This window comes from Ailuropoda melanoleuca, chromosome 1 (genome assembly GCF_002007445.2).
Source record: "Ailuropoda melanoleuca isolate Jingjing chromosome 1, ASM200744v2, whole genome shotgun sequence".
NCBI classification, from domain to species: domain Eukaryota; kingdom Metazoa; phylum Chordata; class Mammalia; order Carnivora; family Ursidae; genus Ailuropoda; species Ailuropoda melanoleuca.
Window position 1 is genome coordinate 111,152,299 of NC_048218.1, and position 24,762 is coordinate 111,177,060.

The 24,762-nt window shown below is 52.2% G+C and overlaps 1 protein-coding gene across 1 annotated transcript in view; it reads right to left on the minus strand.

The window, feature by feature from the left end:
* PKD1L1 (polycystin 1 like 1, transient receptor potential channel interacting) overlaps window positions 1-24,762 on the minus strand; it is a 117,486-nt gene that overhangs the window by 14,066 nt on the left and 78,658 nt on the right. The window contains exons 45-57 of the mRNA XM_034640150.1: window positions 24,358-24,515; window positions 23,453-23,587; window positions 20,330-20,440; window positions 15,277-15,400; window positions 13,873-13,956; window positions 12,956-13,128; window positions 11,886-12,120; window positions 11,019-11,123; window positions 10,615-10,755; window positions 8,893-9,027; window positions 6,680-6,889; window positions 3,353-3,514; window positions 2,362-2,529 (exon numbers count right to left, since the gene is read on the minus strand). Coding sequence (XP_034496041.1) covers window positions 2,362-2,529; window positions 3,353-3,514; window positions 6,680-6,889; window positions 8,893-9,027; window positions 10,615-10,755; window positions 11,019-11,123; window positions 11,886-12,120; window positions 12,956-13,128; window positions 13,873-13,956; window positions 15,277-15,400; window positions 20,330-20,440; window positions 23,453-23,587; window positions 24,358-24,515 — 1,941 coding nt within the window. The remainder of the gene's footprint in view (window positions 1-2,361; window positions 2,530-3,352; window positions 3,515-6,679; window positions 6,890-8,892; window positions 9,028-10,614; window positions 10,756-11,018; window positions 11,124-11,885; window positions 12,121-12,955; window positions 13,129-13,872; window positions 13,957-15,276; window positions 15,401-20,329; window positions 20,441-23,452; window positions 23,588-24,357; window positions 24,516-24,762) is intronic.

The window sequence follows — 24,762 nt, forward strand, 5'->3', positions numbered from 1 at the left end:
TTGAGGATTCTGACCGACTCGAGTTAGCTGGTGCATGAGGAGTACTGAGGGCTGTTCTCGCATTCCAAATATTTTGTAATTCACTGAATTTCCTTAATTTTTGCTTTCTCGTTTTTATTCTGTACATTTATTGTACTTTCTTCCATCATATTTAGCTAGATGTTAGCTAAGAATTTATCTATTTAATTGTTGTTAAAAGATTCAGCCCAGGCTATTTTTTTGCTGAGTTAATTAAATTGCATTTTCATCTTTACAAATTTCTTCCTTCTGCTTTGCTTAGTTTGTGTGTGCCTGTGTACGGATGTGTGTGCATGTGTGTGTGCCTGCGTAAGGATGTGTGCATGTGTGCGTGCATGTACGTGTGCACATTTTCCTTATGATTTCAGTCGAAGACTAATTTATTTTACTTTCATTCGTTGCTGCTCCATAACAGAGACCCTACTTTCCTCTGAGCACAAAGTTAGCGGTACACAGGGTCCTTCGTTTTAACCCTAGAATCTAGAAATAATAGCATTAACCTTATGGTATGAATGAATACAAATGCACAGAATCATCTTTCTTCTGAAATTTTATATTGAATTCTTCCATTATTTTATGCTACAAAGAAGAAAGGGGCACCTGTCCTTTTTAAAATAGATTCTCTTCTGAGTTCCCTACACAACCGGACGTCATATTTCCCATTCTGTAACAATTATGTTTTCTTATCATTTGCCCAATTTCCTAATGACATGCACACTTAAATAGCTTTCTTACAATTTAAATAATAATTAGTAAACACCCTTTAAATAATTTTAGTTATTTGGAAGTGACTTGATTTTGGGGGGGTAGGGAAGGTATTGAGATGTCAGTAAGATTCTCTAGTTTTTTACTCTAGTTTCTTTATTAAGATTTGTCCTTGCTTTAAGAGATTTGAACCCATCTCTTCCCTGGGTTACAATCACTCGTTAAACGTATAGATCTGTATCTTTAGTTCAGGAAAGTTTTTGTAAATTATATCTTTAAATTTCTTTTTTTTTCCTGTTCAAACTTTCCTCTCTGGGGGGTGGAGGGAGACGCTAATGACACATGTCCTTTCTTTGCCTCATGCAAATTCTTCTTTGTCTGACTTCTATGTGTCTGATTGTCCCTAAAATCAATTTTAATTGTGTTTTTTTAAATCTCATTTTGCAGAGTGTTCTCAAACTTGCCATCCGTGTCCTTCACTCTCTTTTCTGTGAATCTGTTCCTTTTTTCTTTTGCTCGGCCTCTGTTTCTGGTATCTGTTCCTTTTCTTTCCTCGACTCTGTCAACCCTCCTTTGAGCTTTTATTCCACGTTTTAGCTCTGTCAGCTTGGCTCTGCGCTCTTATTTCAGAGAGGTAACTTTTCTGTGCATTTAGTCTTACATGCAGAGAACACCTTGCCTACAGTCTCACCTGTGTGAGGCAATCCTTTGTGGGCCTGGTCTTCAGCTCCTTCCCTTCCGGTCATCTTCAACGACCGCTTTCTTGCGCAGCATGTCTCATCGTCCTACAGTGACTTGTGCTTGTTATGACCATCCACTTCTGCACGAAGGGGTCCATCTCACTGCGGCCAGGGAGCACGCCCCTGCCGCTGGGCTGTGTGACGGTGGCCAGTCTGGGAGCCATGGTGTCTCTCTGGATCTCAGGGAGCCCCTGAGAACACACGTCACGCTGGAGCCCAGTGCTCATCTGCTTACTCACGGTGTACCTACCGCAGTGTGGGTATCTGGGTGTCCCCAGGCCTGTGGGCCCCCAACAGCCCCTCCGCTCGCTACACACCAACAGACAGTTTCTGTAACAGACGGCTTTCCTTCAGCCCCGTGTCCCCAACACTCATGTTGCAGGGGATTCCTTTAGCTCTGTCGTGTTGTAGTATCTTTTCTTCCAAACCAGGGGCTTTTTCTGGCTCCCCTATGTGTGCTGTTGAGAATGAAGAAGTCTGTGTGCTCTGGGAAGTGGCAGGATCCTCTCTCCCATTGGTCTAATTTTCTCTGCAGTGGCTGCTATTTTGGGATTCTCAGTCCTGTTCTGGAGCACGGATATTTCCTGGTGTCTGGGAGGATGGAATTCCCATTTCTGGTTCTCCCTATCTCTGTTGATCCCAGCTGTAACCAGAGGTCAGGGAGTACAGAGATATTTCTGCCACCATCATAAGCTGGGGTCACAAGATACATTTTCCATGATTAAGCACTTCTTCAGTCCTGACCAGAGCCCCTTCCCACCAGCTCCCTACCCGGAGGGAACATTTGTGCAAATGCATCTCATGATTTGGAACAGCAACCAGGTCATACCTCCCTTAGAACTTAAAAAACATTCTTGCTAAAAAGAAGAACGATAAAAATAATTTCTCATTTGCTTACCCCAGTGGCTTGTTCGGCAGAAACGCCCACCGAGGGATGGCCTTCTGCCCTGGTCTCTCCAGCACCGAATCGCCGCTCTGGGAGAGGACGTTGTAGGCTGCCGGACAAACCATGAATCTTCCACAAAAGTTCATCTAGTAGATCGGAAACTTCATCCAGGGAGTAATTCTGAAGCGAAGAAAAGCAGATTAGTGAATGCCTTCAAGAAATGAATTTTTTTTCTTTTCCCCTCGTCTTCAGAAGGATCTCATGGTACTGACTTTCGATGGCATCGTGCTTTGTGAGAAAGTTCACTGGAGTCAGAGAGCCGGGTGCTGGGCCTGAGTCCTCAACCTCAGTTCCCTGACGCCCCAGGTCACACACACACATACACACTCGTCCCTGATGCCCCGGGTCATATGCAGCCAAGTGTTAGGGGTCAGAATGCCTATATGAGGATTATGACATGAATTTAAAGGCACTAAGGGATGGTGAAATACATGATAAAGAGTGAAGCCCTATGAAAACGCCCAAGATCACAATTGCACATGATCAGCTTCGGAACACGTAAGTACCGGTCGTGAAGAAGAGCTGGGCATTCAGTGTGCAAATACTTGCTTTGTTTGCTCGCTGTCACATAGTGGGGACGAAGCTCAAATGCTGTGCCTACATCCCCATGTTTGGGGAGAAGTCTGGCACTGGTGGCAGAAACCAAAAGCAAACAGCCTCTCTGTCGGGACAGAGTGGGGGGTGTGTGTGTTGCGGGGGGCGGGAATCATAAAGTGGGTCTTTCTAACCTCACAGGGTCATCCAAGGATATCATGAGTTAAGGGAAGAGAACATGCTTGGTAATCTGCTAAGTGCTTTAGAATTTCCACTGGAAATGCCACGGCTCTGCAAGGACAGGGGGCACAGAATCCCACCGTGCTTTAATAACCGGAAGTGAGGTTCTCCAACGAAAGCATCCTACGAACGAACCATCGTACTCGCTAAGCCAAGACCCACAGCTTACACGCCTCTCAGCCAGCTCGGCCTCTTCCCGCCGTGGCCTCTCCAGTCCCAGCCATGCCAGGACCGCCCCCCGCACACAGGCAGTCACGTCGGCCAGCCTCACGAGGGATTGGCTTTGAAAAGATTTTCGTTTTCGAGCAAGAGTCGCGAGGGAACCTCTCATCTGGGGAGAAGAAAGAAAAGACAGATGAATTTCATGTTATCAACCAAAACATGGCTTTGTTAATGCGATAGACTATAAAATAGGGATTATATCTGATGATGCTATTTTATGACCTTTTAGTAAGACAGTAACTGCTTAGCAAAAAAAAAAAAAATCAGGAAAATAGCGCTCATGCACGGAACTAAATTGCAACAAGATGAATTCAACAATGAAAATGGATATATAACCGGATATATCCATAAAGGGTGTTTTCAGTCTCTAACAGTAGAGGATGGAGATTGTCAACATGGTGTGCATTTCCACATGCAAACTTGGTTTCGGGGTGCTCTGCAGCCCTGCTGGACTCTGGGGACCCTACCGTGAGCCTGAGCCTGGGCCCAGGAGACAGGAAGCCGAGTTCATACGGTCTCTGCAGAGTGGCCCTGGCTTGTTTCCTTCTTTACTGTAGGCTGAAACCTGTTTGCTCAGAAAGCCAGTGGGCACCAAACTCAAAGTTGTACGCATTTAATTGTTGTAAAAATAGTCCAAACAAGCAAAGTTTGAGCCATTTAGAGCCTGCTTTGCATACCCTGCAGGATCTCACAGACAGCTGTTACCCAGTTCCCGGACTCCAGCATGCCCTTGGGAGCGCTGACTCAGACTTCCCACCTGCTGCTGGGCGATATCAAACACAAAAAACCCCTCTCCCACCCCTCCCCACACCCCCCTGCCCTTCTCCCCTTCTTGGTGGCCCCAAGACACAGCCTCTGGATGGTCTGGGGCTGTGACACCTGTCAGGACGTGGCCACATGCAGCTTGTGTGTGTTACTGTCTCTCATGGTCATATCTCTTTCCTGGATCAACCCTAAATCCCTTGAACCTCTGGCCACGTGTCAGAACCCCACGGGGATGGCTAGGTGCCGAGGACAGGACACTGTCTGTTCAGACAGCATATGTGGGTCTGAGGCTTCCCTACTCTACCAGCCACAAGAGCCCCAGGAGCCTGTGGTAATGGGTCCTGAGTCCTGCGCTCAGGGACCCCTGGGTACCACTGGCTTCCTGTTCTTGATGATAAAGTCCAAGCACCTCATCATCTTAGTGTGACATTCAGGGCCCGCCATGCCTGGCTCCAAACATCGTTTGCAAAACCACATCCGCCTGACCCTGAGCTACGGGATGGGCCTCTCCACCACCTTCACTCTTGTGATGCCCCCCACCCCCCACAGATGCTACACCCTTTGAGGAGATGCCTCAAATAAATAAATACATATAAAATAAAATAAAATAAAGTAAATTAAAAATTAAAATAAATAAATAAAATAAAATTGTATATAATTTACTAAAAACTACAGAACACCAAGGACAGACATCAAAGAAGATCAAATTGAATGGAGACACAGACAGGATTCTTGGGTTGAAAAACTTCCTATTATGCAGATGTCCGTTCTCTCCAAACTTGATTTATACATCCACAGCAATCTCGAGCAAAATCCCGGGATGCTGCTTCATAGATGCTGACAAGCTGATTCCAAAGTTTACATGGAAAGGCAAAGAACTAGAGCAGCCCCAACTGGAAAATAATGACTCTGGAAGATTCACCTGCACTATGTGAGGACTTACTCTAGAGTTCTCGGAATCAAGACAGTGTGGGATTGGTGACAGAATAGGTCAGTGGACTAGAACAGACGACCCAGAAACAGACTCATGGAAACCACAGACTGACTTGTGACAAAGATACACAAGCAATTCAACAGGCTTTAAAAAAAAAATTATGTATTTATTTGAGAGAGAGAGAGAAAGAGAGAAAACATGAGCCGGAGGGGCAGAGAGAGGCAGAGAGAGAATCTCAGCAGACTCCGTGCTGAGCTGAGCCCAACACAGGGCTCAATCTCAGGACCCGAAGATCACAACCTGAGCCGAAATCAAGAGTTGGATGCTCCGCTGACTGTGCCACCCAGGTACCCCTCAACATGCTTTTTAAAGATGGTGCTGGAACAAGTGGCTATCCCAAACAGGAAAGAACATTCACTCTGAGCTCAAACCTTACATCTTATACTAACATGAAGTCAAAATGGACCACCGACATAAATCTAAAACATAAAACCATAAAACTTCTAGAAGAAACATAGGAGAAAATGTGTGTGACCGTGAGGTTGCCATTCATTTTTAGATAGGACACCAGTGGAATCTATAAAAGAAGGAATTGATAAATTGTCCTTTATAAATACTAAGGACTTCTGCAAAAAACACTGTTAGAGGAAGGACAAGGACAAGCCACAGAATGGGGAAAGTATTTGCAAATCACATATCCAATAAAGGAAATGTATCAGAATCATAAAAATTGCTATAACTCTTTGTTTACACGCTTGCCTTCCTCTATGGACGGTAGACCATGTCCTCTTATGTTGTTTCACCATTGCCTAAATAGAATAGGCATTCTTTGAGTAATTGCTGAATGAGTGCATGAACAAACAAATGAGTGGATGGATGGATGGATGGATGGATGGATGGATGGATGGATAGGCGGATGGATGGATGGATGGATGGGCGGATGGATGGATGGGCAGATGAATGGATGGGTGGATGGATGGATGGATAGGCAGATGGATGAGAAGATGGAAGACTAGATGGATGGATGAGCAGGGAGCAGGAAGCTAAGAATGCTGAAAGAAGCAAAGGGCTCAGGTAAGTATTGTCAAGGTCTGAGTTTAAGTTGGTGTTTTGTGCATGCGTGCATGTGTATATGTGTGTGTGTGTGACATGACTAGATTTGCAAGTGGCGGACCAGTAGGAGGGTGGGAAACAGGGAGCCCCACTCCTAACTCAGCCCCAAGGCCAGTGAACCGGTCCAGTGAAGGCTGGCTGATGGAGTGAAACCTTTATAAGATGGGAAGTTTTAACTAACAAGGCAAGAGTTAGCAGTGACCGTTAGAGGAGGTTGGGAAAGAGACGGGGTGTGGCTCAGCGCTTGGAGGGCAGGAGCTTCCTGGAGGAGGCAGCACCTTGGGATGCTGGTCTTGCTGGACCCGTTCATGTTGCAGCAATGTCGAGCCCTGCCCAGCACAGGGCAGGTGGGCCTCAGGGAGCCATGGCCACGTGGAAATGTGCACACGGACCACAGAGAATTTCGCCCCAACAGCACGTGAATTCCCAGCACACCCTGACTTCTGGGACGCGTGCACATACCATTCCCCACCATGCCATGCTCACTACTATGAAAAGGGCCCCGCAGCACCAAGCCGGGGCCCACAGGTCAGACTCGGAAAGACCACGGGATGTGTCTGTTTGGCTTCTTCCTGGAAGACGGAACAGCAGGCCTCGGGAGAAGTCTGCGAAGATGCCCGGCGGTACTGCACGCAGGTGCCAGTGCGCGGCCAGTGTCAGGATGCCTGCCAGCTGCAGGGAGAAAGACCCGTGACTCTGGGCCCTGCGCCCCAGGGGCCCAAGACTAGTGTGCAGGCTTCCGAATGCTTTAAAATAACAGCAAGCTTGCAGAAGCAGTTCTTGGAGGGGATCATGTCACCCCTAGAGGCCCAGCTCTGTCTCCTGCACACACTCTGGGGCCCTGCTTACCTCTCCTCCCCCTCACCCCTTCCTTGTTCCTCCCTCCCCGCCCCTCCCTCCTCCCTTCCCTCCCTGTCCCAATCCTCCCCCAGGCCCCTCCAGTCCATTCCCTCCTCCATCTCAAGGTGCGGGAGGCCATCTCTCCTGCTTCCTCCCTGCCCTCCGCCCTCGCTGCTGGCAGCCACGCTGCCCCAGGGGCTGGTTCTCACACCCTCTTCGTGTCCCCAGCACCCAGCAAGGGCTCAGTATGCTATAAACCACTTAAGAGGCAGAGGGAGTTACGTTTAGTTCAGGCGCAGTTTTGTGGTCTGGTGGTTGTAACAGGCTCTAACCTGGCCTGGGAGCCTGGGGTGTGTGTGTTGTGCACGTGTGTATCTCACGCACGTGCACAACAGGCCAGCAGCCCGTCGTCACAGGCCCACACGGGCCCCAGCGTGTGCACCGGCCATCACAGGGCCCTCCCCGGCTGCAACCCTTCCAGGTCCCCACTGGCCCCGTTTCCCTCGGTCCTAGCCCCAGCCCTGCACCCAAGGCCTCCCTACAAATAGGCTACCTCACTACTATTTACTCCCTAAGTGGTACTGCACCCCGCCAGCGGTCCACCATCTGGACCAAGCAAGTGTGGGCTCCCCAAACACCCGGTCCCTGCGCGCCCGTAATTTCTGAACGGTTCAGACAGCGCTACAATTTATTCATGATATTCCGTGCTTTTTTCTTGACAAAAAGCATTCTTTGCATTGCTAAGCAGTACAATAATGACCAGCCCAGCAGGTAAGTCCCGCGCACACGTAATCACTAAGCCTGGGGTACCCCGCCAAGCGCACATCTGCCATGTGTTTCTGGAGCTGGAGCTCGGGTAACGGTCCCACAGTTGTGACAGTGGGTTCAGGAGAGGGGCCGCGGGGCTTGAAGCCAGGTCTCCAGCTCCTGGGTCAGCTTTTCCTGCCCTGGTTTGCGGAGCCTGTCCCACCGAGCATAAGGCCAGTAGTGTTTGGGGATCTGTGCTTGGTTCCCTGTGAGCTGCCTGAGCCCGGGACCCCGACAGCCAGACGCCCTCATCAGACCAGCTGGGCTGGACCCTCCCTCCACCCTGAGGACAGTCTGGCTGCAGGGGCAGAATGGGGGCCCCCTGGGGACCAGGTCAGAACCACCCACACCCCAGAATTGTCCAGTATCCCATGTGGGGCTCTGGCCCTCCTGATTCTGGGCGTCAACAGCCCACCAGACTGGGCCAGCCCTGGACTGAGACCTGGCCCCCTGGGGTGGGAGCTGGGCTTCCCGAGAACCCTACATGTGTGCTTTCTTCTGAGGCCCACTGAGGCACAACTCCTGTGGTGGCGTAAGCAGCAATCAAGTGGGTTTCAGTTGTTCATAGGGGGGTTTTCGGGTGCAGGGTCAGAGTCAGGAGCAAGGGAAATGGGGGCCATCACTGGCGTTAGCACCCCGCTCCTTCCTCAGAGGAAGAACACTCCCCCCACCTGGCTGCCACGCTTGGTTGTGATAATTTGGGGTGGGAATTATTCGGGAGCCCAGACGCCCAGAACCCACTCCGTGGGTGGTGACAGGCCCTTGCCTGAGTTGTAAGAACAAGCACTCTGGGAAGGGGTGCAGCAGAGCGCGTGTGGAGTGCGTCCGGGCTCCCGTGTCCACGAGCACACCTCACTCTAGAGCCAGCAGCACCCCGATCTAAAACCACTCCGGGACGCCAGACACCCCGGCCTCTAGGCGGTGCCTCACTTGAGAGCTCGTGTCTCCCTCGAGAAAGTGCTCACTGGTGAGGACATGGACTGTGCTGGCTTGTCGGGGAGATAGCTCGACACGGGGAGACCTCTTACCCCTGCCGTGTAGACGCCAGTGAGCGAGCGACGCAGCAGGAAGGAGCAGGACGCCATCGTGCTCTGGATGCCCACGAGGGAGATGACCTTCAGCGTCAGGAGGAGCGAAAGGGTCCCCTGGAGCCAGGTCACCCTCTGAGATGGAAGGACAGGGCAGGTCAGCGTGTCCCACCAGCCTTGGAGGGAATGCAGACGCAAGCACGCTAGACCACACTCCCTGTCGCCCCACGGTGAGCCCTGGACAGGACCACCCCAGCCCACATCTGCGAGATCACATACAGAGTGTGTCCCGCCCCTTCCTGAGGCCCAGGCCCGGCCCTCTGGCACCTGGCGACAAGAAGCGCACAGAGACAGGGAGTGCGGGCCACCAGCCCGTGGTTCCCGGAACCCAGCAAGGGAAAGCCGGGCATTGCAGCCATGGTTACGGGAGCTGGAGCCCATGGCCAAGCTGGAATCCAGCTGGAAGAAAGAGGGGGAAGGAGCGCAGACACGAGTGACAGGCAGAGCAGGAGCCTGCCACCGGAGAGCGGCCACCCAACGGGTGGGAAGCAGGCGGCCACCTCTCTCGCTCCTGGAGCCTCCAGCCTTGAGGAGGGACAGACAATTAACCAAGTCAGTACAACACAGGTCAGAGTGGAGGCCGGTTAGCGCCATGAGGACGGGGTGACATTTAACGGAGACGTGAAGGCGGGGCGGGGGGCGGGGACTGCCTGCCCGCTCTGTGCCAGCATGCGTGTGACGCTTGACCTCAGGGCCCCGCCATGCATGGACCCCTTCCAGCCTGGAGGCCCGTCAGCACCCGGGTCACAGAATAAACCATTCTTCTTTCTTTTTCTTAAGATTTTATTTTTTTGTCAGAGAGAGTGTGAGCATGAGTGGGGGAGGGGCAGAGGGAGAAGCAGACTCCCCGCTGAGCGGGGGGCCCGATGCAGGGCTTGATCCCAGGACACTGGCTGGGATCATGACCTGAGCCGAAGGCAGACACTTCACCGACTGAGCCACTCTGACACCCCAGAATAACCCATTCTTCTAGGTTGTTCGGAGAGGGCCCAGCCCTGGGGTATGAGGTCATTTGGGGCCCTGGCTGTCGTCATCAGGGGAAAAGGGAGCTCCAGGAGTCCAGTGCAGTGAGGGAGGCAAGCTGTGAGGAAGTTCCTCCCGCCTACATCCCCGTCCACCCGCAGGACACGCCAGGCTCCGCATGGCAGGCTGTGCCGGCGTCCCTCCTCGTCCCCCGGACCCCTGCCTGGGCTCACCCACCCTGATGTGCACTCAGCTGCCTCTGCTCCTCTGATGGAGTGCCTATCCCAGTGGGGGTCAGTCCCCCGCTTGAAGCCCCACTTGTCCCTGTGGTGGGACCAGCTCTCACCGCCCACCTCTAGGACAGCCACAGAAGGAAGAGAGAGGACAGACCTGATGTGTCTAAGTCAGCTTGTGCCTCCTTTATGCCACCTCGACACCTGCTTCCTTCCCCCATTTAGGGTCACGGGGAGTCACTAGAGCAAATCTGTGCTCTGAGTTGTGCTACATGCAGACCACATGTACCCTAGCCTGAAACACAGATTCCAGCCCTTCCCTGTCCCGCTAACCCTCATCCTTGAGCTCAAGGCATTTTTGCTTGATATGGAACAAATCCCTTGTCTGGAACCTTCTAGAACGTGTATGCCCCCTTCCTTTGGACGGTGTCACGGGGCACGGCCCCACCTCGATGCCCTGCCATACCTGATTCCACGAGGCTGCGAGACTGAGGTCCAGAGATCCTCGGAAGCGTCCTCTGTGGAAGTCGTCCATCACCTCCCCAGTGAGCATGGCCAGGTGGCTGGAGGCTGCATGGCAGGCGAGGCTGGCTCCCACTATGGCGAGCTGCAGCGGGGAAGAGAAAGGAGCCTCAGGGCTGCCCGGGGAGGGGCCCACCGCAGCCCCTCATGCAGCTCAGGGTGCAACACCAGTGTGGAAGCAGGAACCGGACACTGATCTCACGCTATTTGTCATGCACACGACAGGGGGAGACCACACAACAGCTGGAATCAGCCAGGACATAAGCCGTTTCCCACTAAAAATAGGCCCATTTCCAGGTAAGGACTTCATTGTTTCTGCTTTTCTCACGGAAAGACGCAAGAGGCTACCTCCAGCCAGTTCCCTGGCTTGCGCCAGTAGTTGCAGACGCCCTTCTCGGCCACGCGGTAGAGTTGCAAGCAGACGTGAGTCAGGCTGAGCAGCAGGAAGGCCAGCTGGTGAGGGGAATACCAACGAGCAGTGAAAACAGAAAGACTGACGGGACACGTGGTTTCCGAGCTCTGCATTCCCGGCTGCCTCCCCGCCGGTCACTGCCGGTCACCTTCTGAGTAGACCCCCTGAGAGCTCATCTCAGCCCTGCGGAGTGCTGACGGTAAGCCTCCTCTTCCCAGGCACCTCGTCCTGCAGAACCGCCCGCCCGTCCCCGTGCCAGGTGTGAGGGACAGGGGTGAGCTCGCCATGGGCCCTGCACACAAGTAGGCCCTGGGCGTGACCCGGCCCCAGAGAATGAGTTTTCTCGTAATTGTGAAATATGTATATTATTGGCTCCTTGGCCACACGGAGCCTTCGAAGCTCCCGTATCAGGAAATTCTCGAAGCTCTATCTCCACCTAGAAGAGTTGTGCATTCCTGCTCACCTGTGTTTGTTCTCTCAGAGCGACAGCAGAGAGAGGATGCTCAGTAACGGTCGGAGCTAAACCTGCCCGGGGGCAGGTCAGCCCTGCTGAGCTCCCATAGACCCTTCCAGTTACCACTTTGAAGCTATAAAAGCCTCCTTCAGGACACTGCTCCGTCCCTCTGGGGAGCAGTGCTGGCTTGGGCCAACGCTTTATCAAACCAAAGAAAGACTGATGGCACTGAGTGCCGCCTGTCCCGAGTGCCGGGCTCTGTATCCCTGTGAGTCCAGGGGGAGGTGGGGAGCAGCCCGCAAGTGGAGCCCCGGGATCCACGTGCAGGGAAGGGGGCGGGAGGACCCACCTCGGGAAGCGTGGGGCTGGACCACAGGGCCGAGTCATTGTGGAAGACAGCCAGCGACTCCACCAGTGGGGAGAGGGCCAGACCCCCCGCAGGGAGCAGCTCGGCACGCAGGGACACGCTGGACAGGAGTCGAGTGGGAGGGTTATAGAGAGCGAAGTGCACCAACACGGTTCTGGTGCTGTGGTCGATCCACCCACTGGCCCGGAGGCCGCTCAGGGCTGCGTGGGCTGCCGGCCTGCAAAGTGGTGCACGTCGGGGCAAGGCGTACATGGAGCCCCCAGCCCTGGCCTTGCGCCCCGAGTCCCTGAGGCCAGCCGGGTTCCCGGGGCTGGACAGACGCACTTGTGTGTGTCCCCGCTCCTTGCCTGGGCCCCTGAGGCAGGGGCATTCCAGAGGAGGAAGGCCCTCCATCTCTCAGGGGCACAACTAGGGGGAGAGGTGACCATCTCTCTCTGCAAGGCCTCTAGAATCTTTTATCTTTCCTGCTGTGGCCTTACTTGGTGTTGGAAAGAAGCTACCTTTGACCTGTGTTTGGTAGCAATGAAAGAATCTCCCTCCTGTGTTGTTGGCATCACTCAGAGGCACTTGTCACCTGCTGCAGGGCCCCTGTCACCCTCACATAGGTCATGTGCTGCCATGGCTGCTGGGGGGCCAGGCCACCAACCGTGGACCGTGGCTGCAACTCGGGGGCTCATGTGCACAATGCCAGACCGAGACGGAGCTGCCCTCCTTCCTGGAGCCGTGTGAGGGCCCTGAGGCTCCATGAGCGTCTTGCTCAGCACAAAGCCAGCAAGGACAAGGGTCCATTAGGTTCCCTAACCTCCAGACCGCTGGTAAATTCTGGAGGAACGTTCCGCTTGTTCCTTCTTGCCCTCAGAGACTGAAGGCCTCCATTGGCATTGATCTTCTGACATGGCCTCCCCGCCCTGGGCCTCACTCCTGTCATTCTGCAGTGAGAACACACCTGGCCCTGCCCTTGCCCCGGGATGGACGTGCCGCTGGCATCCAGCCACCACGGGGAGCCATGGACAGGCAGGCCTGGGCGGAGCCGACCTCTGAATCCCACTGACCTTGTGCTGCCCAGGCTGAGCACCCAGGGCTCCCTCGCCCCACAGCCTCTGGGACCGCTAGGGGCCACTCTTTGGATGGTGGGATCTGTCGCGGAGGGGGCGTCAGGGCCTCCGACTCCGGGGCCATGTGGAGGAGGAGAATCTTCAGTAAGCACTGAAGGCCGGCTGGGAAGCTGGAGGAGAAACCGCCAGTCGGAGGGAGAATCAGACACTCGCTTCAAAGTTGACCCCGTGGCCTGCAGTGTCCAAGGCTGGCCACACACGGCCCCTGCTTTCTCAAAGCCTGCTCACTGTCCCTGGGTTCCAGCTGAGCCCGAAGCACCAGGGCTCCACCACGCGGAGACCAGCGCCTGAGCTATGCACCTGTCTGGGCTTGGACGTCAGAAGGGCTCCGTCGCGGGAAGACGCGGGTGAGACGCCCGCCCTCAAGCAGCCCCTCCCAACCAGGAGAAGATACGAGAATCTTGGTTGGGAGTACTTTCAGTATTTTAGATAGAGATGTCCTGGTTTCCCACAGCATGCCAGGACTGGCAGAGGGCGTGGGAAGGGTTTGGCTGTCTCAGACCCCAGCCACTGATGATTTCAAGTCACAGCCATGCTCCCAGAGAGGGTTCCAGCGGTCTGCAGCCTTCCTGCCCAATGTCTCCCAGACTTTTCTAACTCTTAACTGTATGTTACAGAGAACACACTGGTGGTCGCCAGAGGGGAGGGGGGAAACGGGTGCTGGGGATTCAGAAGTGCACCTGTCGCGATGAGCACAGGGTGAGTATAGAACGGTTGCGTCAGGGTATCGTACACCTGAAACCCACATAACAGTATATTCATTCTACTTCAATAAAATAAATACATAAATAAAGAGTGAGCCTCGGGAGAAAACACACACACACAAAGAAGTAACTGGGAGGAGAGCCGCTTACCTCGCACGTGCTGCCAGAAGGCTCTCTCAGCTGCTGGATCACCAGAGTGCCCAGCAGGTAGCATTTCCCGCCAAGGGCTCCGGGCTGGAGGAAGAAGGAAAACGCAAGCCTGCTGGACAGACCACGAAGCTGGAACACGTGGTGTGCTGTGCTCTGGACGGCCCTCGCCCCCAGCCTAGATGCCAGGAGTTTCCCCCATTACAAACATTCCACAAGTTTAAAGAACTTTCTAAGGAAGACACAGCTTCTTCGTGGTCTTTGCACCAAATCTGAAGGGCCATTGTGTCTTTTTCTGGAGTGTGTCCGGCGTCATCCCATGCATAGAATACAACGAAAGTGGAATCAGAAATACAGTGGACCCTGAATAACGCGGGTTTGCATGGCGCAGAGCCATGTATATGTGGATTTCTTTCAAGAAATACAGGACGGGACTGTAAATATATTTTCTCTCCCTTGGGATTTTCTTAATGACATTTTCTCGTCTCTGGCTTGCGTTATTGTAAGAACACAGCATAGGAAACAGCTAACACACAAAATACACGCTTGTCGACTACGCTGTGGGGGAGGCTGGCGAACTACAGTCGGCTGTGCACAGCTCAGGTCTGGGGGAGTTGGAAGTGATGTGTGGAATTTCAACTGCTGGGGGGGGGCAACTCTAACCCTATGCTCTTCAAGGGTCAACTGTATGGTGTTTAAGGAATGCGGGACAAAGTCATTTTATTTTTTTAAAACAAGGTAGAAAATGAAAGATAAGCATGGGATAGGGTTACTCTATGAAATGCATATTCATTGGTAATTTTTTTCTCAGAATTTGGGGAAAGCCTTGCCTTTTTCTGGAAGCTTCCTGGATGCTCCCCCCTGTCCCGGGGTGCCCTGTGTCCCCGTGTCACAGCATTTTGTGTAGTGATCTAGCCTTCCATCCCCACGGGCCCACGAGTTCGTGTGGACCCACTGTGCCCTGCATCCAGCCCGGCCTGGCCCCTGCTGGTGTCTGGGGGTGCGTGTGTGGCTAAGGTGGGTGTGCTGGGTCGAGAAGCAAGGGGGTGCACTTATGGTGAAGAGCCACTGGCCTACAACCTAGCGGTCATTCAAGAGTCCACACAGTGGGGACGCCTGGGGGACGCAGTCCGTTGAGTCTCCAACTCTTGGTTTCGGCTCAGGTCGTGATCTCCGGGTCGTGAGATGGAGCCCCACATGTCGGACTCTGTGCTCAGCGGGGAGTCTGCCTGGCATTCTCTCTCCCTCCCCCTGCCCCTCCCCCTGCTCGTGCTCTCTCTAAAATAAATAAATACATCTTTTTTTAAAAAGTGCGCACAGCAGTGCAGGTAAATAGCTTGGCACCCTCGCCCCACTGTGACGCACTCTCCTGCTGTGACTCCGTGTCGGGAGCAGACGGAAGCCCACCTGAGCGCCCGGCGGGCCGGCTGCGGACGTGCCTCCCCCATGCAGACCGTCCAGCAGCGTGGTCAGACTCCAGCCCCACCAGTCCCCCACACTCCGCAGGCCACCGGAGGCGCTCCTGGTACCCCTGAGCACAAGAGCAGAAACAGAAAGTGATTTTTCCCTAACGTGAATTGAAGTATCTGCAGGAATGAAGGGAAGCCACGCACAGTAGGAGGCGCAGCGTGACTCCAGGGCGCACTGGGCTCCTCAGCAGGAGGCGGGGAGATGGCACCTCGATGAACCCCCTATCGCTTCGTCACCTGTGGACGGCCAGCGCAGAGCGAGCATGGCGAGGGGAGCAGAAGAGCGGGGAGCTGGGACCCTCAGGGACAGGCACCGTCCTCTCTGCACGCTGCTGCCTGCTGGCACGACGTGACCCTTTCCCTCCCGGCCAAAGGCCCAGATGAGCCTCCAACCCCCGTGCCCGAGACGGCCCGAGGCTTCAGCGGCAGGCACGGACCAAGCGCAGGACCTCACGGAGCTGCGAGTCCACGGACGTCGGTCTGGTTTCTCTCCAGCGAATTTGTATTACTCTTGTTGGATATCTGGTTCACTTTCCAACAACGGACTGATCTAAGGGAGCCCTGCAATCATTTCACACGGACACAGTTGATTCATCTCGCTGGCTCAGACAATACCACGGAGCCACATGGGCGGACCTGACCATCAGGAGCTCCAAGCTGCGCCAGAAGGAGAGGAAAAAGCTAAATTTCTTTAGAGAGGGCAAAATACTTCTCATCTACCCCTAAAACCCTTCCTTCCATGTGCCTCGCAGAAAGGACCTGTAGGAAAGGCAAGGATGGTGTGTTCCTAACGTTCCCAAGGCAGGGGCCAGCGGGCGTCCGGTGGCTTTTACAGCCAGGTCTCCCTCCATGAGAAGCGGAGACCAGGATGCTTCTCGGGGCAAGTTATATTGTGGGAAAGCAATGAGAAGTTAGGAGAAGATCTAAACTCCACTCATCCAAGGACACAATTTTCATTGTCCTGCCTCATCCAGCCACCAAATCTAGACCCCCCCCAACAAAGAACACAGCAATGATGTGTTCTTCAAATGCCAGTGTGGTTTCATTAAACAGACGTGAGCGCAAGGTTGGGCCATCGCGAGGCTGGGGACCAGCCCTGAGCCGCTCCTGAGAGTCGGCCACCACCCGCTGCCCCGGCTCCGCACCCAGCGGCCACGGCTATAGTGTGCAGCGGACTGTGGCAGGGGCACTAACACCATGGCAAGAGGCAGGCAGGTGCGACCGGTGGGTGCTGTCGCCCCCCCCAGAGCCCGTGTTACGCTTACCAGCACACCTCAGAGACTTTGTCCCAGCAAGGGATCAGGGGCATGTACTCCGTTGCTGATGGAGGCACATTTTAGAGACACTAGGAAGTGCTTTAAAACCTCACAGTCATGACAGAAACGGGACAACATAAAAGGGAAAGAAATCAAAGAGGAAGTGTCCTGATATGTCACTAGTACATAGATTAATAGAAGCAAATGACCTCAATCGACATTCGTATGTGCTATAAATATGTTCAGTGACGTCCGTGGCGTGTGGAAGTAAGTCGGGTGAGCTACCTTACCTTACTGCTTCTATCTCCTTCTCCTACAGACTCACCCACGCATGACTTCTATCTTTCATTGGTTCGTCCATTTTCAGAGCCTGATCCAAGCAGGCCTTTATACGGTGCTGCTTATCAGCTCTGCACACTGATTGAAACCGTGGTCGAACCACAATTTGGAGGGAATACTATCACTTCCTGACACTCGCTCCCCATTGGGACGGCATTAAAGAAACAAAGTCTTCAAGAAAGACCTGGATGTGGCGGTGCCTGGTGGCTCAGGCGGCTCAGCATCGGACTCTTGGTTTCGGCTCAGGTCACGATCTCAGGGTTGTGAGATCGAGCCCCGTATCAGGCTCTGCGCTTGGCACAGAGTTTGCTTGTCCCCCTCCCGCTGCTCCTCCCCTACCTTCCAAGCTCTCTCTCTGTAAAACATGTAAATAAAATTTTTAAGAAAAAAAAAAGACCTGGATGTGACCAGAGACAGCTACCACATGCCCAGACTGTGCACAACTCCCCCCTCGTTCTCGACACACGCAGAGAGTAGAGAGAGTGAGCCAAACCATCCAAGAACCTTCTCACTCTGTGTTAATTAGAGCTATTAAATAAAACAGGCCTACAGAGCTCTCGAAACATTGCAAAAACTAAAGTCAGTAGTTATTTCCCATTTATGGCTCTTGGACAGAGTTACTATTTCATTTACTGGTGCTTTATTTGGTGGTTTATTTCTGTTTTACTTGGACTTTTGTGAAGACTTGATTGAGTCCAGAAAGACTTCAAAGAAAACTTGAATATAACGGAATCCAATATCATGATCATTTTTTTGGTGAAGACTTAAGAAATCAAGCAGCCCCACTGCCTCACTTTGCGGACAGAATAGTCAGCCCAGAGTCGAAGGACTTGCCCAATTCACCTGCTAACCGAACAAAGTGGAACAAAGCTGGGTTCCTGAATTAGACTTGATCCAACTGTGCTTTCGTTCTTCCTGGATACTGACAAACTCTAAACCCTAAGATGCTGTCAAAGTTTTAGGATCAGGCACCGGGGGAGGGTCGGGACAGAAGGTCCCCCTGAATATCCCAGTACAAACCAGGACACATAGATATCTGCCTGGTGGCCAGTACACCAGAGGTAGTGGGGTTTTGCATCGTAGAAGGAAATATGGGTCCATGCACACCCAGGGGGCCAGCATCTGAGCCATGAATCCAAGCATAACGATGGCTCTGCACGGGAGACGTTGCATAAATATTATCTCAGCTGCAGTATTTCTGATTTGAGTACCTATAGGCAACAATTCGTATGAGAAATATGTCAAGTAGTGCTGACTTACGAAATATGAGATCAAAAATAAATGATCAAAGCCAGAAATAGCTCCGGTTTTCCTTTCCACTTCCAGAGAGGACGACCCACACGGTCACTTTGCTTTGTGCACAGCGCCCCCTGCTGGCACAAACTGTGCCTACATGGGAAGGGGGGATTGGAGAGCTGAAAAGTTGGTCATTCATGGAAAGAACTGCTGTGTCTGCAAAACGGGAGGCAGTTTCATTGCTAGAATGTTCACCTGTGAGCAGCTGCATTACTGTGTTCTGCAGAGAGCCCAGACTCTTGAACTCGGGCGTCCAGGTGTTACTTTACCAGTGGCTTCTAACCCTACATTTGCTTGCCCGTCATCTAGGTAGGTGTCAATTCAGCTCTCTCACGGGAGATAAAAACAAATATGCCCATAAGTAATAGATAAAATTAAATAGATTTGCCAGCCATCCACCTCTGTCCCCAAAAAGCAACAGACATAAAGTACATTAAATTGAAGTACTTAGTCAAGGGCAACACAGTCATAGAAAAAATGCAGGAATGTGGTTTAAAACATTCTTCAGAGGGGCGCCTGGGTGGCTCAGTCAGTTAAGCACCTGCCTTTGGCTCAGGTCATGATCCCAGGGTCCTGGGATCGAGCCCCGCGCCGGGCTCCCTGCTCAGCGGGAAGTCTGCTTCTCATCTGCCTGCTGTTCCCCTTGCTTGTGCTCGCTCTCTCTCTCTCTCTCTCTCTCTCTCTCAGAATAATAAATAAAATCCTTAAAAAAATAAAGTAAAATAAAATATTCTCCAGAGAAAGAGAAAGTAAATCTTGGAACACCGTATTTTACTTCTGCCTCCTAAACCGTAGTAAAGAATCAAATACGTTTGTATCACGCACTTCAGAATTCAAAGCCAAACTTCTTTGAAAGAACTATCAGACTGAATATTTTTGGCAGGTGAAAACAAAGTCACTTGATAACAACTGTCAAAAAAAAAAAAAAGAATGCCACACGAAGTATCCACCTTGATATAATTCCTGTCCCAATTTCAGAAACGCTGACACATGGAGAAAGTTCTGGCATGACAACCATGCTGTCCCATGGTTGCCTCTGGGTGTCAGTATTATTGAAATTTTTCGGCTTTCTATTTTTCAGTTCTTCCATGTTCACCTACAATGAACATATACTACTTTTATTTATTTTTTAAGATTTTATTTATTTGAAAGAGAGCAAGAGCGCAAGCGGTGGCGGGGGGGGAGTTGGGGCAGAGGGAGAAGCAGACTCCCCGCTGATGTGGGGCTCAATCCCAGGACCCTGAGATCATGACCTGAGATGACTGAGCCCCCCAGGCACCCCAACATCCACTGCTTTTAAAAGTGGGAAGAGACAAATGAGCACTGGAGAAGTGGTAGAGAACTCGAAGGGAATTAACCTCCGCTCGAAGGCATGTGCCATTTCTTGCAAACTGTGATAGTCTTTGGTTGAGGAACTCAGCATCCACAAAAAAGCAAACCCAATAGCGTGTTTTAGCATCTTGGCGCCCAGACCCTAACGTGCCTCAAAATATCGTTTCACTATTAACCAAAACGAGATGCTCTGAACGTGCCCAAAGTCTGTAAAAAGAGGCTTCCTGTTAACAGTAGGGATAATGCCCAAGTCAATTCGACCACTTGTTTTGCATATTTCCTATGTGGGACAGTGGCGAAACGCCTTCTCTGGGCTTCCGTTTTGCAGAAGTAAAACGTCCTGAGGGAGAAGACTAGATGGTCTGGAGAATCCCCTTCTTCTCTGACAGATTGTAATGGCAGACAGATACGTTTGGTTCAAAATAACAGAGTAGGGGCACCTGGGTGGCACAGCGGTTAAGCGTCTGCCTTCAGCTCAGGGCGTGATCCCGGCGTTATGGGATCGAGCCCCACATCAGGCTCCTCTGCTATGAGCCTGCTTCTTCCTCTCCCACTCCCCCTGCTTGTGTTCCCTCTCTCGCTGGCTGTCTCTATCTCTATCGAATAAATTTTTTAAAAAATTTAAAAAAAAACCCAAAATAACAGAGTAAAGTAACCCTCACCCCGAAACCCTGGTCTCTCGGTCCCCCCATCACCGTGTGCTGGCCACAAACAGACCACTCCTGGTGCAGGGCCCTGGGTCTAGAAAAGGCAGACAAAACATCCTACCTTGTAAACTCCTTCCGGATGGCTTGACTGAGGGAGTATTCATGCCGGGAGCATCTCCCACAAAGTATAAACACATGCAGAAACAGCATGAGCGCGTACATGCAACCGTCTCTACGGAAACACAGTTTTAAATCAGCACCCACACCCACCGACCCTGGGTGTCTAGACCCAGCAAAACAGTTTTTGGAACTGGGCTTTTACATCCTTTTAAATGCCTGGGTGAATTTTTGTAGAACACAGTGTAAGGGTGTGCTGAGGCTTGCTTTTTCTGCACATCTGACATCCAGTTTCCCTGGCACCATTTTTAAAAAGGTTATCTTTCTCCAATGAGAGGGGCCTTGGTGCCCTGTCAAAAAATCAGTTGAGCACATTTGTGCTGACCTACCACCAATATTGGTGTCTTGGTTACTGTGGCTTGGCTTTGTAATGAGTCCTGAAGTCGGGTAGAGTCAGTCCTCCGGTTTTGTTCTGTCCCCAGAATGGTTTGGTTATCTTTGTTCTTTTCCATATAAATTTTAGAATCAGCTTGTCAATATCTATAGAAAAGCTCGTGGGACTTTGGTCGGGACTGAAACTATAGATAAGTTGGAAGGGATAGACACTGTAACACAAGTGTCCCAACACACGCGACGTGTCTCTCCATCTCTTTAGATCTTCTTTGATTTCGTTCATGAGTGTCTTATGGTTTTTGGCATTCCAATTCTGCACGTTTTCTTAGATTTATTTCGAATATTTGGGATTTTCTGCGTAGACGATTCATGTCCTCTTTCAAGAAGCTGTTGTATTTCTTCTTTTCAAACTTGTAAACGCCGTGTTGCTTTGTCTTGCCTCTGGCACTGGCTGGGCCTTCTGATGTGAGGTTTAATCAGAGTTGGGGAAAGACGAGCTCCTTGCCTTGTTTCTGATTTTAAAAAAGCACACACAGTCTCACCACTAAGCGTGAGGTTAGGGGTAGCGTTTTCACAGATACCCTTTATTAGTTTAGCGAAGTTCTCTTCTATTCCTCGTTTGCTGAGATTTTTTTCTTTCTGTGAACGGAGGCCAAACTTTGTCAAATGGTTTCTTCTCCATCTGTTGAGATGACCATACAGTTTTTCTTACTAGTCTGCTACTACCGTGGATTCCATTCACTCTTTCTTTCTTGAGTCTCTTTTACCCCACAGGCAGCACCTCCCTCCCTAGTTGGTCTCCGGGGCTTATTTGTTGAGAACGCTGGCTCTACTATTGTCCCCCTCTCTCTGTCCTGCTTCCTAGGGATATGGCGTGTGCTCTCTTGTCAATCGCACGTTGGCACAAAAATGTGGTCAGCTTAAGACCAGGCTGTTTGGGGTAGGTTATGTCCTAGGTGATGTGTTTTCCATCAGGAGACACATAATCTCTGGTTCTTCCTCTCTCCCCCTTTCTTTTAAGATTTTATTTATTTATTTGGGGGGAGGGAGTGCACAAGCAGACCCTGGGATCATGACCTGAGCTGAAGGCAGACGCTTAACCCACACAGCCACCCAGGTGCCCCCCTTTTCTTTTTAAGTAGGCTCTACCATGCCCAGGGTGCAGCCCAACGCAGGGCTTGAACTCACAACCCTGAGATCAAGATTGTACGCTCAACCGACTGAGCCCCCCAGGCGCTCCAATGTTTGGACTGTTTCTGTGACAAGGGGCCCTGCACCACCTGCCTTGCACCTGGGTCTTCTCGGGGTCGGCAGATGTGCTCCCTGCAGCAGGGGTGCCAGGGGTCAGTACCTGCATTTGTGACTGTGCAAGGGACTTCCCGGGTCCCCACGGGGGCACCAGCTTGCACTCACGGCAGCACCATGTGACCTCACGTCTTCGCCACAGCTCACCAGCTGGTGCATGTGGTCAAACTTCCAAACTTTTGTACTTTAATGTGCGATCTCCATCACCAGCGCGTGCTATCCATGCTCCTTTTCTCTCTGCACTGTCTGTTGGCTTCCCGAGCCCAGTTTTGTTCTAAAGAGGCTGTTGGTCTTCTTCACGTTTTTGGAACCTCTTTGTATTTTAAGACAAAGCCTTTGTCTGCTACAAATACTCTTCCTCGTCCTCACTGCTTTTTCACATTACCTATGGCACCATTTGTCACATGAGACTTTTCTTCTTCAAGTTTCGTGTCACCATATTTGTCTTCTCGTTCCATTTCTGGATTCTAAGTCACAGGGAGGTTTTCCTCACCCACAGGTCACACGTTTGCACACGTGTTCTTCTGGGCCCTGTATGGTTTTGTTCTCACATTTAGATCTTTATTCATGTGGAATAAGGCTGTGTACACCGTGACAAAAGCATCCAGTTGTGTGTTTTACACTTCCCTCGTGACCATTCAGTTACTCCTCATGAAAATCTCCATCTTTTCCCCAAAGAGCTGAGAAAGCCTCCGTCATAGGCTCCCACGCTGTGGCGTTTGTATTCGGGTCCATGTCCAGAGTTCCGATCCCGTTCCACAGGGCTGTCTGCTGTTTGTGTGCACAGAGCCCCACTCTTCAGCAGAGGCCTGTGATCTGCAGCCCCGTCTAGCAGAGCGAGCCCCCCACTTGCTCCCCCTCCTCGGCTCTTCCCGGCCAGCGCTCCGCGTCCGTTCTTCCAAAGGGACTTCGTAACTGACCAGATCCAGGAAAGAAGGAGAAGCGGAAGGAAGAAAAGAAATGTCTAGTGACCTCTGATGGGGACTGTGTTGAAGTCAGACACGGATTTAGACAGGGCTGGAGAAGACGTGATGTTTAAGTGACATTCGTGCTTTTCAGGACCGCTCACGCTTTTCCTGCGAAGCTTTGTGCATTTTCTCTCACAGGGATGCCCGCGTGTGTTTGTGGTATTTTATTCGTTGGCCACATTAAAGAGCCTTTTATCAAATTCTCTACTGGCTTTCACTATGCATATGAAAGACATTGGGTTTTGCTTTTTACTGTCATAACCTGTTACTTTACTCAATTCCCTGTCTGCTTTTCTTGTTTTCATTTTTGTGGGATTTTCCTCCAGACCTGCTGTCTCTAACTGCTGTCTCTGTACCCACTGTCCCCTTGGTGTCCCCTCTCCTGCGGCGGGGCCCCCACCTGCATGCCCTAATCCCAGGGGCCGCAAGAGCAGAGCAAGGCCCAGCCAGCTGCCACCCACCTCAGAGCCACCCGTGTCTGGGTCTCTCTTCTCATCTTCTCCCTGATGATGCTGAGCTGGGCTGCGGATGGTGGACGTGCTCGGCGCAGGCGGCGTGCTCGCTGTCGGGCAGCCAACATCTGTGGGACGACAGTGCTGTGAGCTGGGGGCTGTGGATGAGGGCAGAGAGCTCTGGCACTCCTGCCAAGCCCAGGGAGCAGCAGCGCTGTCCGAGCCTCCTGGGGCTGGGGATAGGGACACTTTGTGCAGGTCACCAAAAGCAGGCCGGTGGGCAGTGGTCCATTCACAAACCCCACTCCTGTCCCAGGCCAGCTCTGTGGGCATCTCACTGCACAGGAGAGCTGTTTCTGTCGGATGACAGGCCTGGGTCAGGTGCTCGGGACGCCTAAGGAATCAAAGACCCCTTGTCCTGGGAGGTCACAGATGCGGAACCCAGGGCTAGGACGCTCCTCCCTTGCAACTGGTGTGCCATCCTGAGTCCCACGGGGGACAAGACACAGGGCTGGATGCCTTGGGACCACGGGCACTCAGGCATCCTGGATTCAAGGGGTCAGCGGCCGTCCCCTCGGGTCCACCTGGCTTAGAGACGTGCTGCTGTCTGGAGGTCAGTTGCCAGCCCCACAACAGGGCTGCATCTTGAGAGACCTTGAAGTTTTCTAAAATCATGGCCAAGTATTCTACTTCTCATTTGCTTCAATAATTTAAAATAAGCTCATGTTCTCGATGCTCTGATTTCTTTGGGATGGGCTAGAGGGAAGGAAATGGATCCTCTCTGTTCACCCATCGCATCCACGCACCCAAAGGTGCACAAGAAATTAAATCACACCCCAAAATGCAATTGGATTTGAATCCACAGAGCATGGCTGATTGGCCCGAAGGGGCTGGAATGGGGCCTGGACGGTGACCTCACCTCCTCCATCTGGCTTGCACGGAGGGGCACACGGGACCTCGCATGCTCCTCCAGTTCAGAGTCTAGGTCCTTGGTGGCTGCGCGCAGAGACTCGGTGAAAAAGTGCGGGTCGTCCCTCCTTCTCCAGGCAAAGCCCAAGGCCACGAGGCCCACCTGGAAGGAGAGAGCGGACGATGTGTGCACTGTCGCTGCCCCACGTCCCTGCTTCCCGGTCACAATCCTACACAAGCTGGTGTCACCTGCCTGGGATTCCCGGGCCCCCCGTTCCCCAGGCCAGAGCCTCTGCTCCCTAAGGCTCCGCATCCTCGAGTGAAAATTGGGGTTCAAGAGGTGCCCCCCATCCCCGTCCTGGGATGTGTCCGTGGGCAGGACGGCACAGGCTTGGCTCCCAGGTTCTCCT